Source organism: Hyaena hyaena, unplaced genomic scaffold (assembly GCF_003009895.1).
Source record: "Hyaena hyaena isolate Hyena2069 unplaced genomic scaffold, ASM300989v1 scaffold_255, whole genome shotgun sequence".
NCBI lineage: Eukaryota > Metazoa > Chordata > Mammalia > Carnivora > Hyaenidae > Hyaena > Hyaena hyaena.
In genome coordinates, this window is record NW_024080888.1 from 1,032,467 (window position 1) to 1,055,092 (window position 22,626).

At 33.8% G+C, this 22,626-nt stretch overlaps 1 protein-coding gene across 2 annotated transcripts in view; it reads right to left on the bottom strand.

The window, feature by feature from the left end:
- Positions 1-22,626, bottom strand: part of CCSER1 (coiled-coil serine rich protein 1) — a 667,442-nt gene that overhangs the window by 489,416 nt on the left and 155,400 nt on the right. For both annotated transcript variants that reach the window (XM_039245368.1, XM_039245369.1), the window contains exon 3: positions 22,226-22,410. In XM_039245368.1, coding sequence (XP_039101299.1) covers positions 22,226-22,410 — 185 coding nt within the window. The remainder of the gene's footprint in view (positions 1-22,225; positions 22,411-22,626) is intronic.

A 22,626-nucleotide genomic window follows, 5' to 3' on the forward strand; every position in this document is an offset into this window, starting at 1 on the left:
CAGTACAACTTATCCTTCCACTCAAACTTGCTTCCTTCTTCCTGTACCACTCATAGGCATAATCCACAAGAGGACCATTGGTACACTGGAATAGTTAGAACAGGTGTTTAGACTTTATTAATTCTGCTATAAGCAAAGTCAGACAAGACTGTCTCAAAATAAGTTGGAACTGAAAGACCACTACATATTCCAGGTATAGGGTCTTCTGGTAAGAGGAGTCTCAAGGACCTCCTTGCCTTTAGTATTTTAACTTCACACCTTTCAGTTTAAAACTCTGAACGACCAACAGAGTAATATTATTACTACACTAGAGAACCCTGGCTCATAGCCTTTGCTACTGGATTAGCCCCTGAAAGGGCCATTGCTACTCAAAGTTGCTGGCTACCATGGCTGAAATTCTCTGCTAACATTGTTGACTTGAAGTGGTGCTTTGAGATCTTGAAAGCAACCTTCACTGTAAAGGTCTTCCTCTCACATACACAAACATCAGCAATTGCTTGGCTGCTATCAGTTTTCTTGACAAGTACCCCAAGTTTAATTTAAACTCCAGTTTAATTTTCACAACTACTTTGTGAAACGGGAACTAAAAGCATAGGCTTTTAGCTCAGATATCGAAACATGAGATAGTATCTCCTATATCAAGAATTTTTTTTATTCCAACTTCTATTCTTTCCACTTCATCACATTTTCTGGGCCAAGAATTACATGTCTAGCATTTTATAAATAAACAATCTATTATGTGTTTACTTTGATTTTAGATTTTGAGTCCCCCTACAAATGGCTCTTTTTAAATTATTTTTAATGTTTTATTTATTTCTGAGAAAGAGAGAGAGAGAGAGGGACAGTGTGAGCAGGAGAGGGTCAGAGAAAGAGAGAGACACAGAATCTGAAGCAGGCTCCAGGCTCTGAGCTAGCAGTCAGCACAGAGCCCAATGCAGGGCTCGAATCCACGAACCGTGAGATCATGACCTGAGCTAAAGTCGGACACTTAACATATTGAGCCACCCAGGAGCCCCCAAATGGCTCTTAATAAATATCAGTAATAGCTGCTGATAATGAATACAAAAGTAGGATTTATTACTGAGGGTATTTATAATAAATCTTATACAGAAAAATGGTAACCTCCAAATTCACTTGTCATCAATGTGTGCTCAAAGACATAAATCTAAGACACATATCCTCAAGGATATGAACCAGAATGATGTAATTCTTGCATAATGATAAAGGCAGTAAGAAATTTACAGACTTTTTTTTCAAAATCTTTAATAGGCTTTTCCATTTCTTACTTAAAACCAACCATTTCAAATTAACTCTACCTACAGAGATAAAAACTAGTTAAGATTAAGCCATATTCTATCAGTGAAAGCACATATTACTTAAATTTGTTCACAAGTGTTTTTATTCATTTTACATTTTCTTATATGACACATATAGAATCCTAAGTTTGGAATCTGAAATACCATTCCACATATCCAATTATCCTAAGAAGAAATCTTTAAGTAAATCTACACAATTAAAACACATAATTTTACTATTGTCTCTTTGGCCTTCTAATTCAGTAACACTTAACTGCCAGATAAATTAATGAAGTCAATCCACAAAATAATCACTTAGTGGAAATTTCTATGGTCAGGGACAAAATCTCTCAGAAGAAAATAAAAAGTTCAAAGAGCCCTTAGTGATATTTTTTTCTTTTAGAGAGAGTTTGAAACGTGAAAAAACATTTCCCACATGAAAAGTGATCATGTAAACCATGATATATAATAAAGTTTCCAATTTATCCTTAAGTATGAAATGCTTTATGGAATAAATACTTGCTTTGATAGGGTTATAAAAAGGAGAGGGAAAATATTTTTTAAGAAGTTTACTTCTGAAAATTATAGGTAAAATAGTCATAAAAATTGTATTAGGCATCAAGAAAAAAGTCTGAACATGCCCTAATAAGTACTTGAAAATAATAACGATCTGAAAGCTTATATATAAACACTTCTTCTTTCTTATTCTCACACATGGTTGTTTGTATTTCTCATTTCTTTTTTTTTAATTAATGCTTATTTATTTTTGAGAGAGAGCACGAATGGGAGAGGGGCACAGAGACAGAGAAGGAGACACAGAATCTGAATCAGGCTCCATGCTCTGGGCCGTCAGCACAGAGCCTGACATAGGGCTCGAACTCACAAACCACAAGATCGTGACCTGAGCTGAAGTCGGATACTTAACCAACTGAGCCACCCAGGTGCCCCTATATTTCTCATTTCTAATCCACCCATCATTAATTAACCAGTCTGGTGTCTTTCACTTCACTTCCTTAATTGGTTTAGAAAATGATTTAGAATGGCACCTCCTTTTCTATCAATTAAGAAGCCTATGTTTCTTTCTTCATCATGGCACATCATTTCGATTAGAGAAGAATCATGCAATCAGCTCAAATAGGTTGTTATCTCTGGTCCCTTGTTCCTTCATGTCCACCACATATATTAAAGAATAAATACAAAAGAGAAAGAGAGAGAGAGAGGCAGAGAGAGAGAGAGAGAGAGGAAGCACTTTAAAGGAAGTAGCAAATTCTAGAATGAGCACATACACATGCATGTACATGTGCACATACACACACACACCAAAACCAAAAACACTGCTAATTTGGATTCAATAAGAGTATTAATCCCTACCTTCACCACTTCCTATAACTAAGATTATCTGTTTCTATAAACTCCTCCTATTATCTTGTGTGACCTTTCACACTACCCCATGTACAAAGCTATCTGGACCTTTTACAGGCTGACAGTTCGGATAGTGACTAGGAATTGGCTTGCTTAGGAAATGAGTTGTTCGTAAATTAGGCTGTGTGACTTCAGCAGCTAATAAATTATGGTACTTTATAACTGAGTGTAATTATGTACTTCATAATGTGAGAAAGGTAAACAAATTGCCAAGTAAAGAAAAATAGCCAAAATTCGCATAACTCTGTACATTTCTTTCTCTTAGGAATATCTCCATCATTATTCTCCTTAAAAGGTTTAACTGGTAAGTTAGTATTTATTCAGTAATTACTCACTAGTGGGAAATAACTTTGGTTATAAAATTTCACAATTTTAAGAAATAAACGAAAGTAAATCTTAATATAAATGAATGAATAAAATGAAGGGTTGATGAAGTTCTGAGAAGAGTTTAAAAAAGCAGCAAAGTCTCTCAACCAAGTTGGAATATAAAAAGTTTACCTCAAGTATCATCAAAAAAACAATATTCTATTTTGCATTCACATAATAATTTTTAAAACTGCCATTTTTCCATGTAAGCTCTTTATCACTATAACCTACAGCCACTTACTAAACGCAATCAATCCATTTAAACTTAGGTGAATCATAATACGAAAGTGCATATATTTTCATGCCACTATTCTGCTTAAAACGTCCTACAAAATTCTGACTTCCTACAAAATTCTTATTGCATACATGCATGATGCTCTCCAAGCTAGCTCTGCCTAGGTCTCTCTTCCCTTATCTATTGTAAGATCTCACCTTTATTCCAACACTCCTGTCTTACAGAAAGTCTTTATGCATTAATGCAATTACTAATGAATTGCTCTAGTTCTAAATTGCTCTTCTCTTGTGCTCACTTAATGGTTGTGTTAAGTACCATTATCTAACCTTAGAAAGAAGGCCAAAGAGAGGAGTATACAATGAAGCATTGTTTAAAATGTTCCCCGAAGAATTACTGAATTCTGTGGGACATTATACCATTATTTGATTTTGCCATTTACTATTATTATTATTTAAGGGTTCCAACTAAGTGAAGTTACGTGGTAACTTGTAGATTTGCATTCAATAAAGATACAAATGCTTTTGTCTCATAATGGATTATTGCCCTGTAGAACAGTAACTGATGTTGTATTCTATTCTGCAGTATTATTCTAACATTATTTTATTACATTTCTATAAATACCCAGTCCCCAATGCTCTTTTAACTGATTTACCATTGTGTCATTTCTCCTATTAAATAGTTGAGTAAATCTTTGATTCTTGCCCAATCTATATCTGTATAAGGTCATGTTTTTAACTTTTGAAATTATACCTTTATAATTTTGGATGACCCACTGAGATATCCAAGTGGACTCAAAGCCAGAATCAATTAAAGAGTATGGCCAGAGAAGTCACTTTACAGTCTGTTTAAAGCTAAGCAAGTCTTGGGGCGCCTGGGTGGCTCAGTCAATTAAGTATTCAACTTCAGCTCAGGTCATGATCTTGAGGCTTGTGGGTTTGAGCCCTGCATAGGGCTCTGGGTTGACAGCTGGCTCAGAGCCTGGAGCCTGTTTCAGATTCTGTGTCTCCCTCTCTCTCTGACCCTCCCCTGCTCACACTTCTCTCTCTCTTTCAGAAATCAATAAAACATTAAAAAAAATTTTAAAGCTAAGCAAGTCTCTTCTTGGATACCAAAGTGATTTCCAAGTGGAAAGAGTATTTTCCCTTTGCTCAGTTTCTGTTTTTCTATTTCCTCCGGTTTTATACAAATTTAGGGTTTTTCTGTTTGCTTATTTCATTGGTTGGTTATATTGCTTCATTTTGTTTGTTTTTGCTTCCAACAAATTCTGTTATTCTATATATTTCTTATTTCTAATTCCTGGATAGGGCTGTGTTCCTTTTCACAATCAAGCCTCAAGACTGTTGAGTCTATCTGGTTTGAAATCACTAAGCCAGATTCAACTCTATAGTTGAAAAAGTATCCTACGTTAGGCACTGCTTCAGCTGTGTTCCTTTCCATAGCCAAGTAAGGGACTAGTAAGCAGTAGACCTAAACCAGCTTAAACCACATGGTCAAGGAAGTACTTGTGTAGATGTGAGTGTGACTTTACATGATCAATATATCACATCTTTACTTGTGGGGTATCTAATTTAATGATCTAATTATTTAACCATCTCCATTGGGTTGATGATGGAGATGTGATCTCTACTGGATAAAGGACAACAGAGAATCTGATTTATTAGCATTTTTTGTCATTGTGGTCTGTCTAGTTGGGAGCTTAAATTAATTAAAATTGTGTGTCCACTAAAAAGGAGAGCAACTCTTTGAGATCTGGATATGGGTAAGACAGAAATCAGGTTCTCAAAATATATCATTTCAGAGTCTTATAGAAAGAATTAATTCTTAAATACAGTTACTTTCTGGAAGGGCCTTAACAAATTTTGGAGACCTCAGAAGAAAGGAATGCACCAAATTTATAGTTATTACAAGTGAAATCTAATGGAGAAGCAGGTTTGCTTTCCTCACCTCAGGGTCAAAAAAGTAAGTAATAAAATTTTTAAAAGAGCTAGTCCTACATTTCTTAATGACGTTTGTCCATAGTACTCACTCAATATTCTACACTCAACGAGCCACATGCAGTTAACATATAATACTGAACAAATGTAAATAATGAGCCCATAATAACAAAATAGAATCAGCCTTTTTTCTGAGATAAATAAAAATCTTAATAATTATGATAGTAATATATGTTTATAATAGTATACAATATTGTTACAGTATTCTTTGAAAAATATTTGAGATCTAACAGAACAATTAAAAAAAATTATCCAAATATTAGGAATAAGGCCAAGAGGATGACTGCATGCCTTGTCAATGTCATATTGAAGGATTATTTAATTCTCGAGGGACTGTTCTGCTTTTGATTTTGTTATTTGCTGTTAATCAAGGACACAAACTCCCTGAAGTTACTTGTTAATATGCAGATTTATGCCCAATATATAAGTGCTTTTGTAGAAAAGATAATCTCAAATATGAGTTTATTTCCCTGCAAGACATTAATCAGTTTTATAATCACACAATCTTATTCTAATATTTCTTTATTAAAATTCCTATAAATAACCTGTTCCTCAAATATTGTTTGAACAGCTTTAATATTCACTGGTTCCCCACTAATTAATTTGAATAAATCTCTGACATATATATAAAGGTTACATTTTTAACTTCTAAAAATTATAGTTTTACAGCAATTATTATCTTAAAACACTACCTACCCTATGAAACCTTTTGTGAAAACTCAAGAATTTATCTGTCTCATCTGTACCACTACTCTACCCTAATTTATTTACTAATTTATTTAATCTATCTGTCTTTGCTATTCCCAGGACCCCTAGTGACCTAGACACTGCTAAATCTTTTTGCTGAATCTTCAGGGCTTAACAAAATCAAGTACATAAACATCAATTAATAAATGATAATTAGTGGTACCTCGGTGGCTCAGTTTGGTCGAGGCTCCAACTTTTTTTTTCCTCCCTCCCTCCCTTCCTTTTTTTTTTTAAGAGACAGACAGACAGATAAGGCATGCACTGCATGAAAGAGAGCACACATGGGGCAGAGAAGGGGAGAGAGAGTATGCCAAGCAACACAGAGCCTGACCTGAGCTGAAATCAAGTCAGATGCTTACCCAACTGAGCCACTGGACACCTGGAGTGTCCGACTTTTTCTTTTGGCTAAGGTCATGATTTCAGGATTGTGAGATCAAGTCCCATATCTGGCTCTGTGCTGATTAATATTTTCTCTCATCGGGTGCCTGGGTGGCTCAGTCAGTTAAATGTCTGACTGGCTCAGGTCATGATCACATAGTTTGTGGGCTCGAGCCCCACACTGGACTCTGTGCTGACAGCCTGGAGTCTGCTTTGGATCCTGTGTCTCCCTCTGTTTCTCCCTCCCTCCTTCCCTCTCTCTCTCTACCCCCTCCCTCTTTCAAAAATAAATACACAATAAAAATGTGTTTAAAAAGATTCTCTCTCTCCCTTTCTCTCTGATCCTCCCACATTCTCTCTCTCTAAAATTAAAAAAAAAAGACTAAATATTAGTTAATTCTTTAAAGAAATTCATGAGCCACCTAAAGGGGCTCTCACAGATCAAATCTGGAATAATTTAAACATCAAAACAAATAGTGATGATAGTGAATCATAATCCATTGAATAAAATAGGAACCCATGATCCAGTTCGGATATGTCATACTTATACATATACATACATGCATACTTATCTAAATATAGGAAAAGGGAAAGGACTTTCCTAAAGAAGAACGCCAACTAATAAATACAGAAGGGATAATGTGTTATAAAATTACTATTGTGCAAGTATCTGGATAAAAGTTGATGAGAAACAAGATATTCACATAGCTTCAGAGTATCTCCCCAAAAAATTACTTATGAACAAGGGAATAATAATTTTATAGTGATAAAGTCTAGTAAACTTCACCTTTACCGAGTTATCAAAGGTAACATCACTAGTAATGAAACAAACTGACATTATGAACCTCCTAATGTGACCCACTAAGAAAACAGTATCACACAAGTAGTTTTCCTTCTAAAAATTGCTTAATAATGAAATACCAGAAAACCATGACTTGAAAAGCATTCTACAAAATAAATATTATGAGTGTTATTGTCAGGTGAGATAAAGAATAGTGAGGAACTCTTTCAGATTAAGAGAGACTAAGGAGACATGATAACTAAACATACCACATAATTCTGGATTGGAGCCTGGATTTTTAAAAAAGTGAAACATTAGAAAAGTTGAATATAGAGTTATGTTAAATATTAACATATTGTATCAAGATTAAATTTCCTGATTTTGACACCTAACAGTGTAATGTAAGAGAATACCTCTGTTTTTAGACAATGTATGCCAAAGTATTTAGGAGTAAAGGGTCATGATGTGCACAACTAAATCTCACATGCTTAAAGAATATAAATAAATCCATATAAATAAATATGTATTTGTATGTATGTATCACAGTGAGAGAAGGAGAAAGAAAAAAATTGTGTTAAAGGTCAACAACTGATAAATCATTATAAAGTATATTTTGGGGGGGTGCCTGGGTGGCTCAGTTGGTTAAGCATCAGACTTTGGCTCAGACAATGATGTCACAGTTCATGGGTTTGAGCCCCACATCAGGCTCTGTGCTGACAGCTCAGAGCTTGAAGCCTGCTTCAGATTCTGTGTCTCCCTCTTTTTTCCTGCTCCTCCCCAGCTCATGCTATCTCTCTCTCTCTCTCACTTCTCTCTCTCTCTCACCTCTCTCTCTCTCTCTCTCTCAAAAGAAAACACTAAAAATTTTTAGGTCTATATGGGAGTTTTTATTACCTCTTCTAACTTTCTTGTAAATATAAATTTATTATAAAATAAAAATGAAATGTATTTAATAAATGTAAAGTGATATGTATGACCAAAGTGATGCTGGTGCTATCTAGTTCCAAAGTAAATTTAGGTATCTTTCTTTGTTGTTATTAAGTAAAAGATTCACATGACAGAAGAGTAGAAACAATATTGTTTACTTGCTTTCCTGAATACGATAGTATTAATATCACCTGAACTGTGTTCAGTTGGTTCATGCTTTATTGTTATTTTGAGAAATGAGTTAAAGCTACAAAATGAGAAAAAAATAGGAAGGCAGAAGAAAACTGCAGAGAGGAAGACAATTCATTCTTCTCTGAAATCTACTTCTTATAAGTTCTATTTTGTGGATATGGCCGTTTGTGAAGAGATGACTTGAAGAAAAGATATGATATTACCTTATAAAGTAAGAAAAAAAGCTTTACCTTTCTGCACATAATGACTAGCACAGTTTCTGACTCAAAAGAGTCTTAATATTCTTCACTGAATAAATAATGTGGATTAATCTTATTTAAATATTTGTGCTACCTCACCAATAATTAAAAGCCAATTATATCCCTTCACTTATATTTTTCAGAGTTGTTAGTGGACTGCTCACTGTTTGATACATTATTTAACATCTGTAATAGTCAGGATTCCAGAACTAGCTATTTCTTAACCTATTCTAGGTAGGTGTCTTTGCAAGTAAGGAACCCATATTTTTTTTGAAAGGTAAGAATTTCATGAACAGAAAATCTAGGGTTTTTTTTAAAGCAATACTTTCTTTTTCAATATCACATAATTCAGTTGCCATAAAGAAACCTCCTCTTCCTGCTCACATTGCCATCCTTGTCCCCTTCAAAAAGAATACCTGACACTTGTCCTGGACATACAGCTAGTACTGAGCTCAACTGAAAATTCACAATGGTTGGCTCTTAAGTGCATTTAATGTAATTATCTTCTGAATTTTTCTTCAGTTTAAGCTGGTGTATCCAAAGTAATTCTACTGTGATTTTTATTATGCAATCTTGTTTTCTTTTTTAAAAAAATATTTTTAAAGAAGATTTTGTCTATTGCTTAATAGACTTGCTTCTTGAACCAGAATAATTTGCTATTTTATTGTGAAAGAATTCTTATTCTTCTGTAAATGCAGGAAGTTTCAGCAAAGCAACAGTGTCAAAATTGTGAAATCACTTTATTTTATGTTGTCGTTTTATGAGAACAAAAATCAATTTCTGTAAAAATCATTTGTATGGGCCAATTGTTCTGATTTCCTTAAAATACCTAAATGTCTACTGATAACAACTAGGAAAGAATCACAAAAAGCTGAAGGCTTTAGCACTGTTATGTTCAACCCCACTGCACTGAGTCAAAACACACAAAACAATCTATCTACTGAACAACAGAGTTTTATCCTTGAACTTCTTTAGTTAACAGACCTTACAGACTTCCAGCTGTGGAACAGTAAGTTCCCTTCAAGAGATCATAGTATCACTTCATAAAACTTAATGGTGTCCCAAGTCCCTTTTGTTATGTAGGACTTCCTAGAGAGATGAATGCTATTGGAAAAAGGCATGCATTAATAGTTCCTTTCTGTTTTTCTAAATGTAAACCCAGCATCTCTGCTTCATTTCTTTTTTCTCAGCTATAGCAACTTCCAGTGGACTGCTGGGTCAAGTTAAATCTTTAATAGCAGTGTACTCTGGTACCCACTTGGCTCAGCAATAGTTTCCATATACTATTATTATTGTTAAAAACTAAAAGAAAGGGAATCACTGTGATTCATGAGCCGTAGCTAGGTGGCTGATCTTCTTTTCACTGAAAAGCACTACTTGTATTAATGTATCTGCATTTCTTTGTAACATAAATCTACTGAAGGCAACAGCATGCTGAGATATGCTGTCTCATCCCAACTAGTTCCTAATTCATGATATGAATTATCTGACAGCTGGTCACCTCCCTCAAATCAAAAAGTCTAAATATTCAAGCTAAAAACCTTAGTAGTGGGTGTATTCTTCCAAAAGAATGAAGAAAGAACTAAGAAAGAGAAGATCAAAACTTCAGTGTTATACCAAGTTTTCGCTCACAAAAGTTTAGAAATGTTAAAATTATGATAGGATAGACTAGTACTATTAGTAAGTACACTATAGTTCAAAATTTATTCTAAAGTAAATAAGTTACTCTATAAATCACTATTTCCTTCAACATAATATTTTTGTCTTTGATGTCATTGCCTATTGCTATTTTGGATAACATTATCTTACAATTTAATAGAAGAAACTTTTTAAGTAGTAAATTATCAAATTATGATGTGATTAGTAATATAAGGGTTCACATAGATATCCATAATGGTTAAACTTCTTTTTAATTAAGAAAACAAAGGATGCAAATTAAAAGTCTTTGTAAATAGTCAAGACAGCATCTAAAAGATAGATAAATTTTAATTAATTTCATAATCAAGAAATAACTAGGTCCAGTAAACCATCTAATTATAGTGTGACACAATTATAATAAAATATGGGAATTTTAAATTCACTTCTCTATTAATTTTTCTAAGTAATATAAATTGATTTTGAAAAATGCATGCAATTCAAAAAATAAGCAAATCAGAAACCAGGTAAATACAAGATTATTCTTACAAAGTATTAATATATAAAGAACTTGAATTTTTTATCTTAATTTTTTTAAATTTTATTTTAGAGAATTGTATGTTATTTTATTTCCTAAGGAGGAAAGAATATGCAATGAGAAAAGCACAGGATCTTTGACACATTGTGTTGGGAAAACTGGGTAGCAACATTTAAAGAATGAAACTAGGCCACTTCCTTACATCATACAGAAAAATAAATTCAAAATGGATAAAAGACCTAAATGTGAGACCTACAACCATAAAAATCCCAGAAGAGAAGACAGGCAGTAACATCTTTGGCATCGGTTGCAGCAATGTTTTTCTAGATATTGTCTCCTAAGGCAATGGAAACAAAAGCAAAAATTAACTATTGAGACTACATCAAAATAAAAAAGTTTTGCACAGCAAGGAAAACAATCAATAAAACTAAAAGCAAATGGGAGAAGATATTTGCAAAAGACATATCTAATAAAGGATTAGTATCCAAAATATATATAAATAACTAATAAAACTCAAAACTCAAAAAATAATCCAATTTAAAAATTAGGCGGATGACATGAATGAACATTTCTCCAAAGAAGACACAGAGATGGCAAACAGACATGAAAAGATTTTCACGATTGCCTATCATCAGGGAAATGCAAATCAAAAACTACAATGAGATATCACTTCACATCTGTCAGAATGGCTAAAATCAACAATACACACACACACACACACACACAAACACACACACACACACAAAACAGGTGTTGGCAAGGATGTGGAGGAAAAGAAACCTTCTTGCACTATTGGCGGGAATGCAAACTGGTACAGCCACTGGGGAAAACACTATAGAAGTTCCTCAAAAGTTAAAAATAGAGCTACCCTATAACCCAGCAATTGCACTACTGGGTATTTGCCAAAAAATACAAAAACACTAATTCAAAGTGATACATGTACATCAACATTTATAGCAGCATTGTTTAGTAGCCAAGATATGTTAGTAGCCCGAGTGTCCATTGACTAAATAATGGATAAAGAAGATGTAGATAAAAAAAATGAAATAGATAATTGGGTAATAAAAGAATGAAATATTGCCATTTGCAGCAAGATAGATGAAGCTAAAGAGTATAATGGTAACCAATATAAGTCAGAGAAAGACAAATACTATACAATTTCACTCATAAACAGAATTTAAAAAATAAATGAGCAAAGTGGGAAAAGGAGAAAGAGAGGGAAATCAGGAAACAGATCCTTAGTTATAAAGAACAAATTGGTAGTTAACAGAGGAGAGACAGATGGGAGGATGGGTTAAATAGATGATGGGGACCAAGGAGTGCATTTATTGTGATGAGCAACGGATAATATGTGGAATTGCTGAATCACTATATGTACGCCTGGAACTAATATAACATTGTATGTTAACTTAAATTAAGAACTTAAAAAAGAACTTGGAAGACAAAAACAAAAATAAAGGTGATAGCCATGAAGGTAGAATTTATTATTGCAGTACATTACACTATCCCTAATGAGGAGTTTCTATTTTAAGTGATGTAATTGCTGCTTCTCTAATGTGACTTTAGAAACAGAAGGGAGTTTGAGAATTACTGGAATATTAAAGGGAGGCTGAAATATATGTATATCAAAACAGGATAGTAACATAAATAGCAGAGAACAAAGGAAGAGGAGCCATTAAATATTAGGGCAAATACCAATTTACTGCATATTTCTCTATATCTACTCCAAAGTTTCAGTCCTCAGAGTTTCTGCTATTCTCCTTATGCAAAGAGACCTTTCATAAGCCTTCATTCTATTTCCATAACTCTAACATATTATGTTATTCAGTGTTTACTGATGATGTCAGATTTCTGATAGAATAGAGATTCCCAGCCTGTCGTTTGGAATCCACAAGTGACTTCACCTAGATCTTAAGTTTTCAGATAGGACAGATGAAAAATAAAGACAAGAGCATCATAGACCAAATGCAAGCAGTAGCTCTGTATAAAATGTAGATTTGAAGAAGCAGCTGCTAAAAAGCCCATAAGGAGAAAAAGAGGAGGAAAGAAAGAGAGGAAAGTTAACATCTCAAGTCTTCAATAGTGTAAGAAATTGAAGAGAAGTTAAGAACGTTGAAGACTTAAAAAGAATATGAAAATTGGTAAAGTCATTTTTTGTCTGCAAGGACATATTTGGCAATGCCTGGAGATATTTTTAGTTGTCAAAACTTGAGGTTTCTACCGGCATTTAATGGGTAGGAGTCAGAGATGTTGTTAAACATACACTGCAAAAGACACTCCCACACACAAATAAAGAACTCCCCAGGACAAAATGTCATTAGTTGCAATGTTGAGAAACATCCTGTATATAACACGAGCTAGAATATATGAAACTGAAGAGTTCATGGAAAGTTGGGAAAATTAATAGGGCAAGAAAAGGCTGTTCTTTCAAAACTAGCTGACTTGTAGGGAAAACGAGTCAAGATGGAGAACTTTTGGATCAAGCACGGCATAGGAAAAAATTATTTTTTGTTTGTTTTCTTCAAGGATGGAAGCTTGATGATACAGTAAACTGACACTAATGAAGAACTAGAGAGGAAACCAGAGGTGAAAAAAGAAGAAGAAAACTGATGAGGTGCTGTTCTACAGGAGGTGAGGAGTAGAACTCAAGATTAGTAGAAAAGACTGCTTTGAAAGAATGAAGGCACATATGTCCAAGATCAAAGGAAATGAAGGACTGATGGGTAGAAATACAAATGTATTGGGAGTGTCAAAGACAAGATGGATAGTTTGAGGACAACATTTAAAGTTCATACTCAGTGCTTGAGTTAAGTGTGATCCACTTTCCCTGTGATAGGAGGAAACAGGAGTATGCTTTCTGTCAAGTAAGAAGGCAGCTGACTCAATATAATTTCCTTGTAAACATACTGATGGCAGAACTCCTACAAACAAACAACTGGCAAATTAAGTGGTTTTCACTAGTAGGACAGCTTCTCTATCAATTGCTTTTCACAGAATATGTCTAATTATGATTGCTTTTGAAAAATAGAGCTAGAATAGAGATTTATGGAATATGGCCCCATGGAAAATGTCCATGTAATCTACACATTTGTGTATGAAATTGAGAGGTTTCATGTGGTAAAAACTTCCAGTTATAAGAAAAATAAGTTCTGGGGATGTAATGTACAGTATGGTGACTACAGTCATAGGGGGAAAAATGGAGAGGTTTTGTACTGAGATGACTCTTTCTGTGTAAATGAGATGATTGGACACACATAACACTTCAAATCTCATCCAACAATCTGAGCCAGGACCGATAAGATAAAAGGAAGGACACATGGGGAGCTGGGAAGGTATTCAAATCTCTACCTGCTTCATGGGGAGCTGGGAAGGTATTCAAATCTCTACCTGCTTCACCTGCACCTCTTGATGTCTGATTAAAGGTCTGATTCATATATATATATATATGGATGGATATAACAAGCTAAGAACAATTAAAAGATATAAACAAAGAAGACATTTTAGAGCAAAATGTAGCAGTGAAATGAAATGATTGCTGCATTAAATTATAATAGTGATAAAATGACAGCCACTCTAATTTAGAAGTGATGAATTTAAACAAAGACATCATCACATAGCAAAAGTGTGAAATATATATGCACAACTCATCTGAAAATCACACTTTTGTATCCTAACATTGCAAATATGGTTTCTGAGACAATTGTAAAAGTCTCAATCTTTAAATTAATTTAAAATTTCAACATATTAATATGTTAAAATATTTTTTATATAAACTGACCATAATGCCTAATATTAGGCATATTTCTACCATAATAATATATCTCTTGACTTTAGAAGTCAGAACGTTTTATTTCATTTACTAAAATTAATAGTCACATTTAAATTTTAAAATAACAGAATAACTTGAAGAAAAATTTTTCTTTATTCTTTAATGAGAATAATGCAAAAGCTTCAAATTCCAATGACTATTTCCTCAGAAAAGGTAATTATTTTATGCAAGGTCAATTCTCTGTTACAGATTGTGCAGCTGTTCAGATGGTCAGAGATTTGTCATGGATTATGACTCAATAAATATTCTCTCTCATGCTATAAAAAATACACCAGCCCATGGGGTTACCTAAATAAGGCATAAAATAGTTTTGTCTCACAAAAAATTGAAATAACTTGATCCAATTAAAAATAAAAGTCATTTCTGCATTCTAACCCCAAGAATAAAAGGTAAATAATTTTCCAATTTCTTATATTTAGAGGATACATAAGCTGTTTTACGATTATTCTAGGTGTAGTATGGTTAAATAAAAAAATCTTTAATTGCCTTATGCTACTGTCCTTCTCAATTATTTTCTTGATAAAGAATGAAATATATGTTGTTCTCAATAAAGCTTTTAATATATATTATTTAATACTGCTACTTTTAAAATATGATCTTTTATTGCTATGTTCTGAATGTTTCTGTCCCCCTAAAACTCATATGTTGAAATGATGGTATTTAGACATGGGGCCTTTGGGAGGTGCTTAAGTCCTAAGGGTAGAGCTCTCCAGAATGGGATGATTGTCCATATAAAAGAGACTCTATAGAGCTCCCTAGTCCCTTCCACCATGTATGACACATCAATAAGCTGGTAGTTATAAGCCAGAAACAATGCTGGCATCTTTATCTTGGACTTGCAAGATACTGTGACTTCTCTAGAACTGTGAGAAATAAATTTCTGTCATTTACAAGCTACCCAATTTGGGATATTTTGCTAGCAGTCCTACTGGACTGACATTTAATGAAAAATTTGCACAGGAAAATATTAAGTGCTATGTATATCTCATGTGAACTGTATGAAGAGAAATGTTAATAATTATGATACTGCAATTTTATTTACTTACTCAAATGGGTCTGCAAGTCATTTTAGATGAAGTTAACTCTATGAATAAGCTATTCATAGTTTTGTGCATCAAACATATAAATTGTGACAGATTCTAAAATGAAAATGACTCATCCCCAAAGCTAGACATAAAAAAAAAAAATGAATGGAATATTTTATCCAATTCTGCTTTTTGCAGTATTTTATCCAATCTGCTTTTTTAAAGAAATTTCTGAATCTGCAAGTTTATAAGTAATGAAGTGAATTGGACTAGATAAAATATGGAGTTTTAAAATACCAACCTAGGCAGATTTGACCATATTTTTAAATTTGTGCTCAAAAAACATTGCCAATAATTGACTATTAGTTGTCTTCTCTGTATAGCCAGTCCATAACTACTGTAGTAATATAATCCTGGAAACCATTCCATAAGCCTAACTATCCTAAAATGAGTTGTTTCTATTGGAACAATGTCATACTGGCATATCAAAAACCAGAGCTACACCAAAGAGTTAATCATAAAACATGTGTATGTTTGTATAATAAATTAAAATGCCAAAAAATGTGCACAAGCAAGTCACATACAACAATTGTACTAAAGACCTTAGTCTATTTCTATATGAGCATAAGGCACAAACTAGACAACAATTATACCATACCTTTATTTCACACATATTTATTATATGCCAAGCATTATACTAAATGTTGTAAGAAATGCTAATAATATAAAAAGCTTCTTCCACCTAATATTGTTTAAACATTTACTTTTGAGAGACACAGAGAAATAGAGCATGAGGGGGGAGAGGAGCAAAGAGAGAGGAAGACACATAATCCGAAGCAGGTTCCAGGCTCTGAGCTGTCAGCATGGAGCCTGGAGTGGGGCTCAAACTCACGAACATGAGATCATGACCTAAGCCGAAGTCAGACACTTAACCAACTAAGCCACCCAGGTGTCCTAACTTCTTCCATTTAAATGAATGAAGTCTAATAGGTAAAATGAGACCTATTCAAATAACTAAGTAGTGGGTGCCATATATGTGATACATCTTCAAAGGATATTGATAGGAAAAATATCATTAATAACTAGAAAAATCAATAAAGGCATTATAGATTAGAGCCATTAATCTAAAATTAATACACTAGTTATCAACAAATGTAATTCAATTTTTAATGAGTGATACTTTTGATTTCCCTTCTTAAAATTTATGAGGATTGAGAAGAATGATTTGTGTGGCTCCATTTCCTTACAAATATTAATGGCTCCTTTTTCTCATTAAATGCCCTTGTAGCATGAAATGACATTACCTTTAATTCCATTGACAATTAGTTAAACCCAAAAGCTGAGATCACTATTTTAACTCTCCAAAAGCCAGTAACATTTTTACATACTTGAAAGTGTCCCATTTCGGATTTCAGGATTAAGAGAAAACATTTATTAAATCAAATCTTTTAATTATCAGCTTTTCTTTGCTCTTAATTTTGAGCTCCACAACCTTCATGCCACAGAATGAAAGTGTGAAAGTACATATACCAAAACATGAATCACTAGAGTTCATTTGCCTGATGTGTGGTTAATGTGGGATGTTTGGGAATGGATTCTTTGAATATTAATGTACTTTATTCTTTACTGTCCAACTGCCTCTCAGAGTCCCTGCTCAGCACTGGTAGCTGGGGCTCGGTGGTAAAATTAGCCAAAGACATAAGTTATATACATATATATATTTAACACTGTCAATTGAGCATGCAAGCTAAACTCCATATAAATTAGGGACACAAGATTTCATGCATCCTAAATATTTGATCTCAATGGCCACAATCCAAATAAAAAATTCTCTAATGTAAATTATAAGATAGAATTCTTAAATCTGTTACATTGACAAGATCATGTCAATGTCTCCTAATCTGGAATTCTATCTTCCAGGCCTCTTTCACCTTTGTATCTTCAGAATAGGCTCTCAATAAATATTTATTTAAAGAAACTGTGAGTGAATGCATAGATAAATGAACAAATAAAGGATAAGCTAATAAAGGGGAGAACAGTAGACCCCAGAAAAAAGTGGATGCATACTAAGTGCTTGGCTAGTTAACATGGGACTTAATTCATCTGAGATAATTTAGCTATTGTCAGTAATATCTAAATTCTGGATTTCAACATGGCAAGAATTAAAATACGACATGAAAAGCTAATAATCTGCAAGTAACTATTTTTTCCTCAAACATAAATATGTTGTTTTTTTTAGAAAAGAAGTCCTACAGGTTTTGTTTTGTTTTTACTTTGCCATTCCCAGTTCTTACAAAAATGAAAAGGATGTCAAACTGCATATGAGAAAGAGTATGCTATCAGATTAAAACTAGCCATAAACAAATGCTGGCAGAATACCTTAGCACAAACAGTTCAGGGCAACTTTGTAAATGTGTTTGCTGAGTAATCTAAAGATAATGCAACTTGCCAAACTTTAATGTAACAGAAATAAGTACTTTCAAATATATTAATGTTCCCAGAAATTTAGTCAAGTTAATTTAGATATATATAGCTCAAGGACTTTAAGTCAGGAACAGAGCACATCCCTAAAAACAGAACTTGTCATTTCAAATGACTCTTTTATTTTCAAAGAGATCTTACTCTTTTTCAACCACAGTGACCAGTACATTGTGAGGCATAAATCAGAGTCCATTAAAAGGGAGGGAGGAGGTAAGCAGGAAATCTCAGTTAATTAAAAGAACTGAGGTACACTAAATCTTTTGAGAATATGATAGATCTAGTCAATAAATTGTGATAGAAGATGAAATCAGTCTCTCACAGGTCAGGGCATTTATTACTGGGATGAGGACCTCCAAAGATCTCCTTTTTCCATGGTACGTAAAAGGCAACATTTACAGTGGTGGCTAGTTCAACAGCCTAGACATAGAATGAGACAATAACCGGAACTTCTAGAACCTTCCACAATAAACATGTAGCCTGAGTGAGAAATAAATCATTTTATAAAAGTCACTAAGATTTGGAGGTCATTTCCTATCATATATTGTAGTTTATCCTTATTCATCCACTCAGGCACTCTCCTTCCTGTATGCCAGAGCCTCTATATTGTATGTTACATATGAATCTATCTTCACATTAATAATTTTTTTTTTAGAACAGGGTGACCTTGCAAATACATATGGAGTTAAATGTCACTGTGTAAAGCTGCTGGAGAAACCATGACAAAACCTTAAATTTATTCATTTATATACCACATTCTAGGGGCGCCTGTGTGGCTCAGGAGGTCAAGCATCTGACTTTGTCTAGGGACATGATCTCAAGGCTTATGAGTTTGAGCCCTGTGTTCAGATTTTGGAGCCTGCTTCGGATTCTGTGTCCCTCTCTTGTTCTGCCCCTCCTCGCTTACGCGTGCGCGCTCACACTCTCATCCTCTCTCTCCCTCTCTCTCCTCCTCCCTTTCTCTCAAGAATAAATAAAATATTTAAAAAATTTATTTACCACAGTCTGGAGGGAAGGTTCCAAAAATGAAAGGGTTTAAAAATCCTTTTAAAATATTTGAACCATCCTAAGGGAAGTATGAAGAAAATAACTCAATAGAGAAAAATGAAGGGAAGTCTTTAAAGCAATTTGAAAATATATAACAAACATTAATATTATCAAATTTTTCCAGATATCTTATGGTTTCATGTAATAAATTTAAGCAAACTACAATTTCTTCTGAACCACTGAGGTTCAAAGAGTTAATACATCCTCCTCTTTCCCTTTCAGATTGAAATATCCCCAAAATATACAAAATCAATAAACTGTGGTCTAACCTATTAAGGCATAACTTTGTTCATTCAGAAACTCTCAGCATCTTAACAAATAAAGCAAGCTATATCCTACTGGTAAACTTAAATCCCCATCAACTAGACAAAATACTCCAGTTCCTTCAAAATATGATTATCTTTTTTTGTGAAAATTTTCCTTTCTAGATGAGTCACCTTTCAGTAAAGACACTGACACCATTCATCAGTATATCAAGAAATACTAACATATTTTAAGTCCAGAATCAGCATTAAATTTTGTTTCTTTTTTGTATCCTTTACAGAGGGTTATAGCCTCTACCACCTAATATCTGTATTTTGGGGTAAGATGCTTATCTTCTTAGAGTTTTATTTTCCTCGTTACAAAATGTGATTAATAGTAGTATCACTTGGGGGTGCCTGGGTGGCTCAGTTGGTCAAGCAGGCTCCGACTTCAGGTCAGGTCATGATCTCATGGTTCATGAGTTCAAGCCCTGCACTCGGCTCTATGCTGACAGTTCAGAGCCTGAAGCCTGCTTCAGATACCAGGTCTCTCCCTCTCCCTGCCCCTCCCCCACTTGCACTCTGTCTCTGTCTTTGTGTGTGTCTCTCTCTCTCTCTCAAAAATAAATATTTAAAAATTAATAATAATATTAATAGTATCACTTGGTGGATAGTATTGTGAGGAATGGATGTGATAAAACACATGAAGCATTAAGAGAAGTACTTTGTTCCAATTAAATTGAAAACATATATTACTATTATTGCTCTAAAAGGAAAGAATAACAGAACATGATTTTTTTCTTAAATACATACATTTGTTTGAATTATTTTAGAAGAGTAATACAGAAAGTATGACACTGGTCACACATAAAGCTGTCATTTCCTAAATAATTAAGTCCGTTGTTTAATATATAGCTAAGATTACCTAACGAGTCCTAACATTTGTCTTTTTTGTTATGAGTTAAAGAATATATTTTACACATTTTAAATTCATGATTAGAGTGTAAAATTAAAGGATGAGATATTGTGAAATCCAAAAGAAAAACCATAATATAATTTTATAGGTTTCATATGTAAATTCAATCATGAGTATTTATTTCAACAAGTGTTACCTGTAAATCTAGTGAACATGTACAATATTTTAACCACATTTCTGTCCTAAGGACAACCTTTCCCCAACCATGGCAATGATATAATCTTGCCATCTAGTGGAAGAGCTGTATCACTGCAGGGACACTTTTTGAAAAGTTTTTAAAAAGCCTCAAATCAAAGAACAAAATTATTTTCTGTGTTGTGACATTTTAAATATTAAATCTTGAAAGTGGATTTGGGAAGAAGAATAATGTGTGATGTTACAAAGAGAATTATTGAAATTTAGTATGAAAAACATGAGCTATAAAGAATATGTAAAAGGCCCACCTTTGGACAAGCCCAAAGCATACTGCATAATTATTAGTATAAATATATCTCTAAGAAGGAAAAATAAGCATTTTGTGAAGAGAAGTGTTTCATAAGAAGTCATTAGCCATGATTTTTAATTCTGCACCAACTCAAAATGTTTTTTAACATGTTCTTGCACTTAAAAAATATCAGCTGCAATAATAATGTATTTTCAAAGCACAAAAAAAGATTAAATATAACATCTTTCTTTATGTAAAAATATAAATACACACACAATTATTTTTTAGTATAACAGAAACAAAAGCCCACTATCATTTGTTGTTTTGTATTACCAATTTCCCCAAGATAAGATCTGGCCAAACCTAATCTGATTGTTAGAACTTCTAACTTCAAGGAAATGGTTTGGTTATCACTCAGTGCTGCCTCAGTAATTTAAGACTTCTTCACAATACAACTGTCAAAACTGGATAGCCTATTTTCATTTGAAACCAAATCATCCAAAATACATAGAGATAAAATACTTGAGTAATTTAGTTTTGAGCATTTTTCACACATATCCATGAACAGGGGAGGGAGGTAGTAAGGCAGACAAGTAGACAGATCATTTTAAAGAAACACTGTTAAATATCGGGAATCAAAAACACTGCTGGAAAAGGACACGTGTGAGGAAGTGAACAAGAGAACTCCAAAAGGCAAGCCCACCCCAGTATTTGTGAGACCTCAGGCTTCCTGAACCTCGTGGGGTCTACTCATCACCTTCCCACCCTGGCTTTATCTTTCACTGTGAATGAGCATCACACAAATGCCTCTATAACACCACAGTCCTCAAGTGAAAGCTCAGAACTGACTCCCCTATACACATGCCACTTTAACCCTCACCAGCAGGCTCTTCTCTTGCAGTGAACCAGAAACCTGGAATCTTTGTTACCCAGAATGTCCCAAAGCTTTTGATGGCCATTTTGCCTTGACCCCAAAAGCTCCTCATCCAGTGTGCATGGGCAACTGTAAAAGCACAGGCAGAGTAGGATCCCTAATGAGTTAATGGGTGGTACTCGCATAAACGTGGGTTATAAAAGGACATTTTTTAGAGTGGCTATAGGGTAGAGAGACGGTGTGAAATAATGGTTATGAAAGGGTACCCTCATGATCAGGTTTTTTCCTTAGCTTGTGTATCCCAGGACCTTGTTCTAGAACAGAGAATCTTAAACTTTCTATGGAAGCAAGGAAGACAGGAATTGAAGGCAACTGTCGTGGTGTGCTATTATATGTCATGACCCATTAGAGTTTCAAGTGAAAATATAGCCTCTTTAGCTGGGATATCAACTAAGGAGACCAATGCTCCCTTCAAATATGAAGTGTCTATTCCTCAGTCTGTTTTCATTTTGCAAAAGGCAGGAATATCCCACTCCCATACAAAATTATTTTATTCAATGCAAGTATATGTGTATACTTACCATGCTGTTCATTTTTGAAGATGATGATCCTGCTCTTTGCTTTCTTAGACTGTTCACTTCTTCTACATTTCCATCTTTTGGTTTCAAAATCATTCTGCTACTCCCTGCAGTTCCTTCAGATGAGGATCGCAATCGCCTCTCTATAAATCTCCCTTCACGATATGGACTGAAGCTACTGGCAAGAACTATTAAAATAAACAAAACAAACAAATATTAATATAAATGTTTAACTGTAATTTATATAAATGTTGCATTGAGAGCAAATGAGAAATTCTTAGTGATTTTCAAGCATTCTCTATCATTGAAAAAATTAAATTAATAGTGGTAAGTTTAGTTTACCTCATCATGTAATCACTTTGAAGCTCAAAACCTTTTCAGTCATCCATGGCTTCTCCATACTT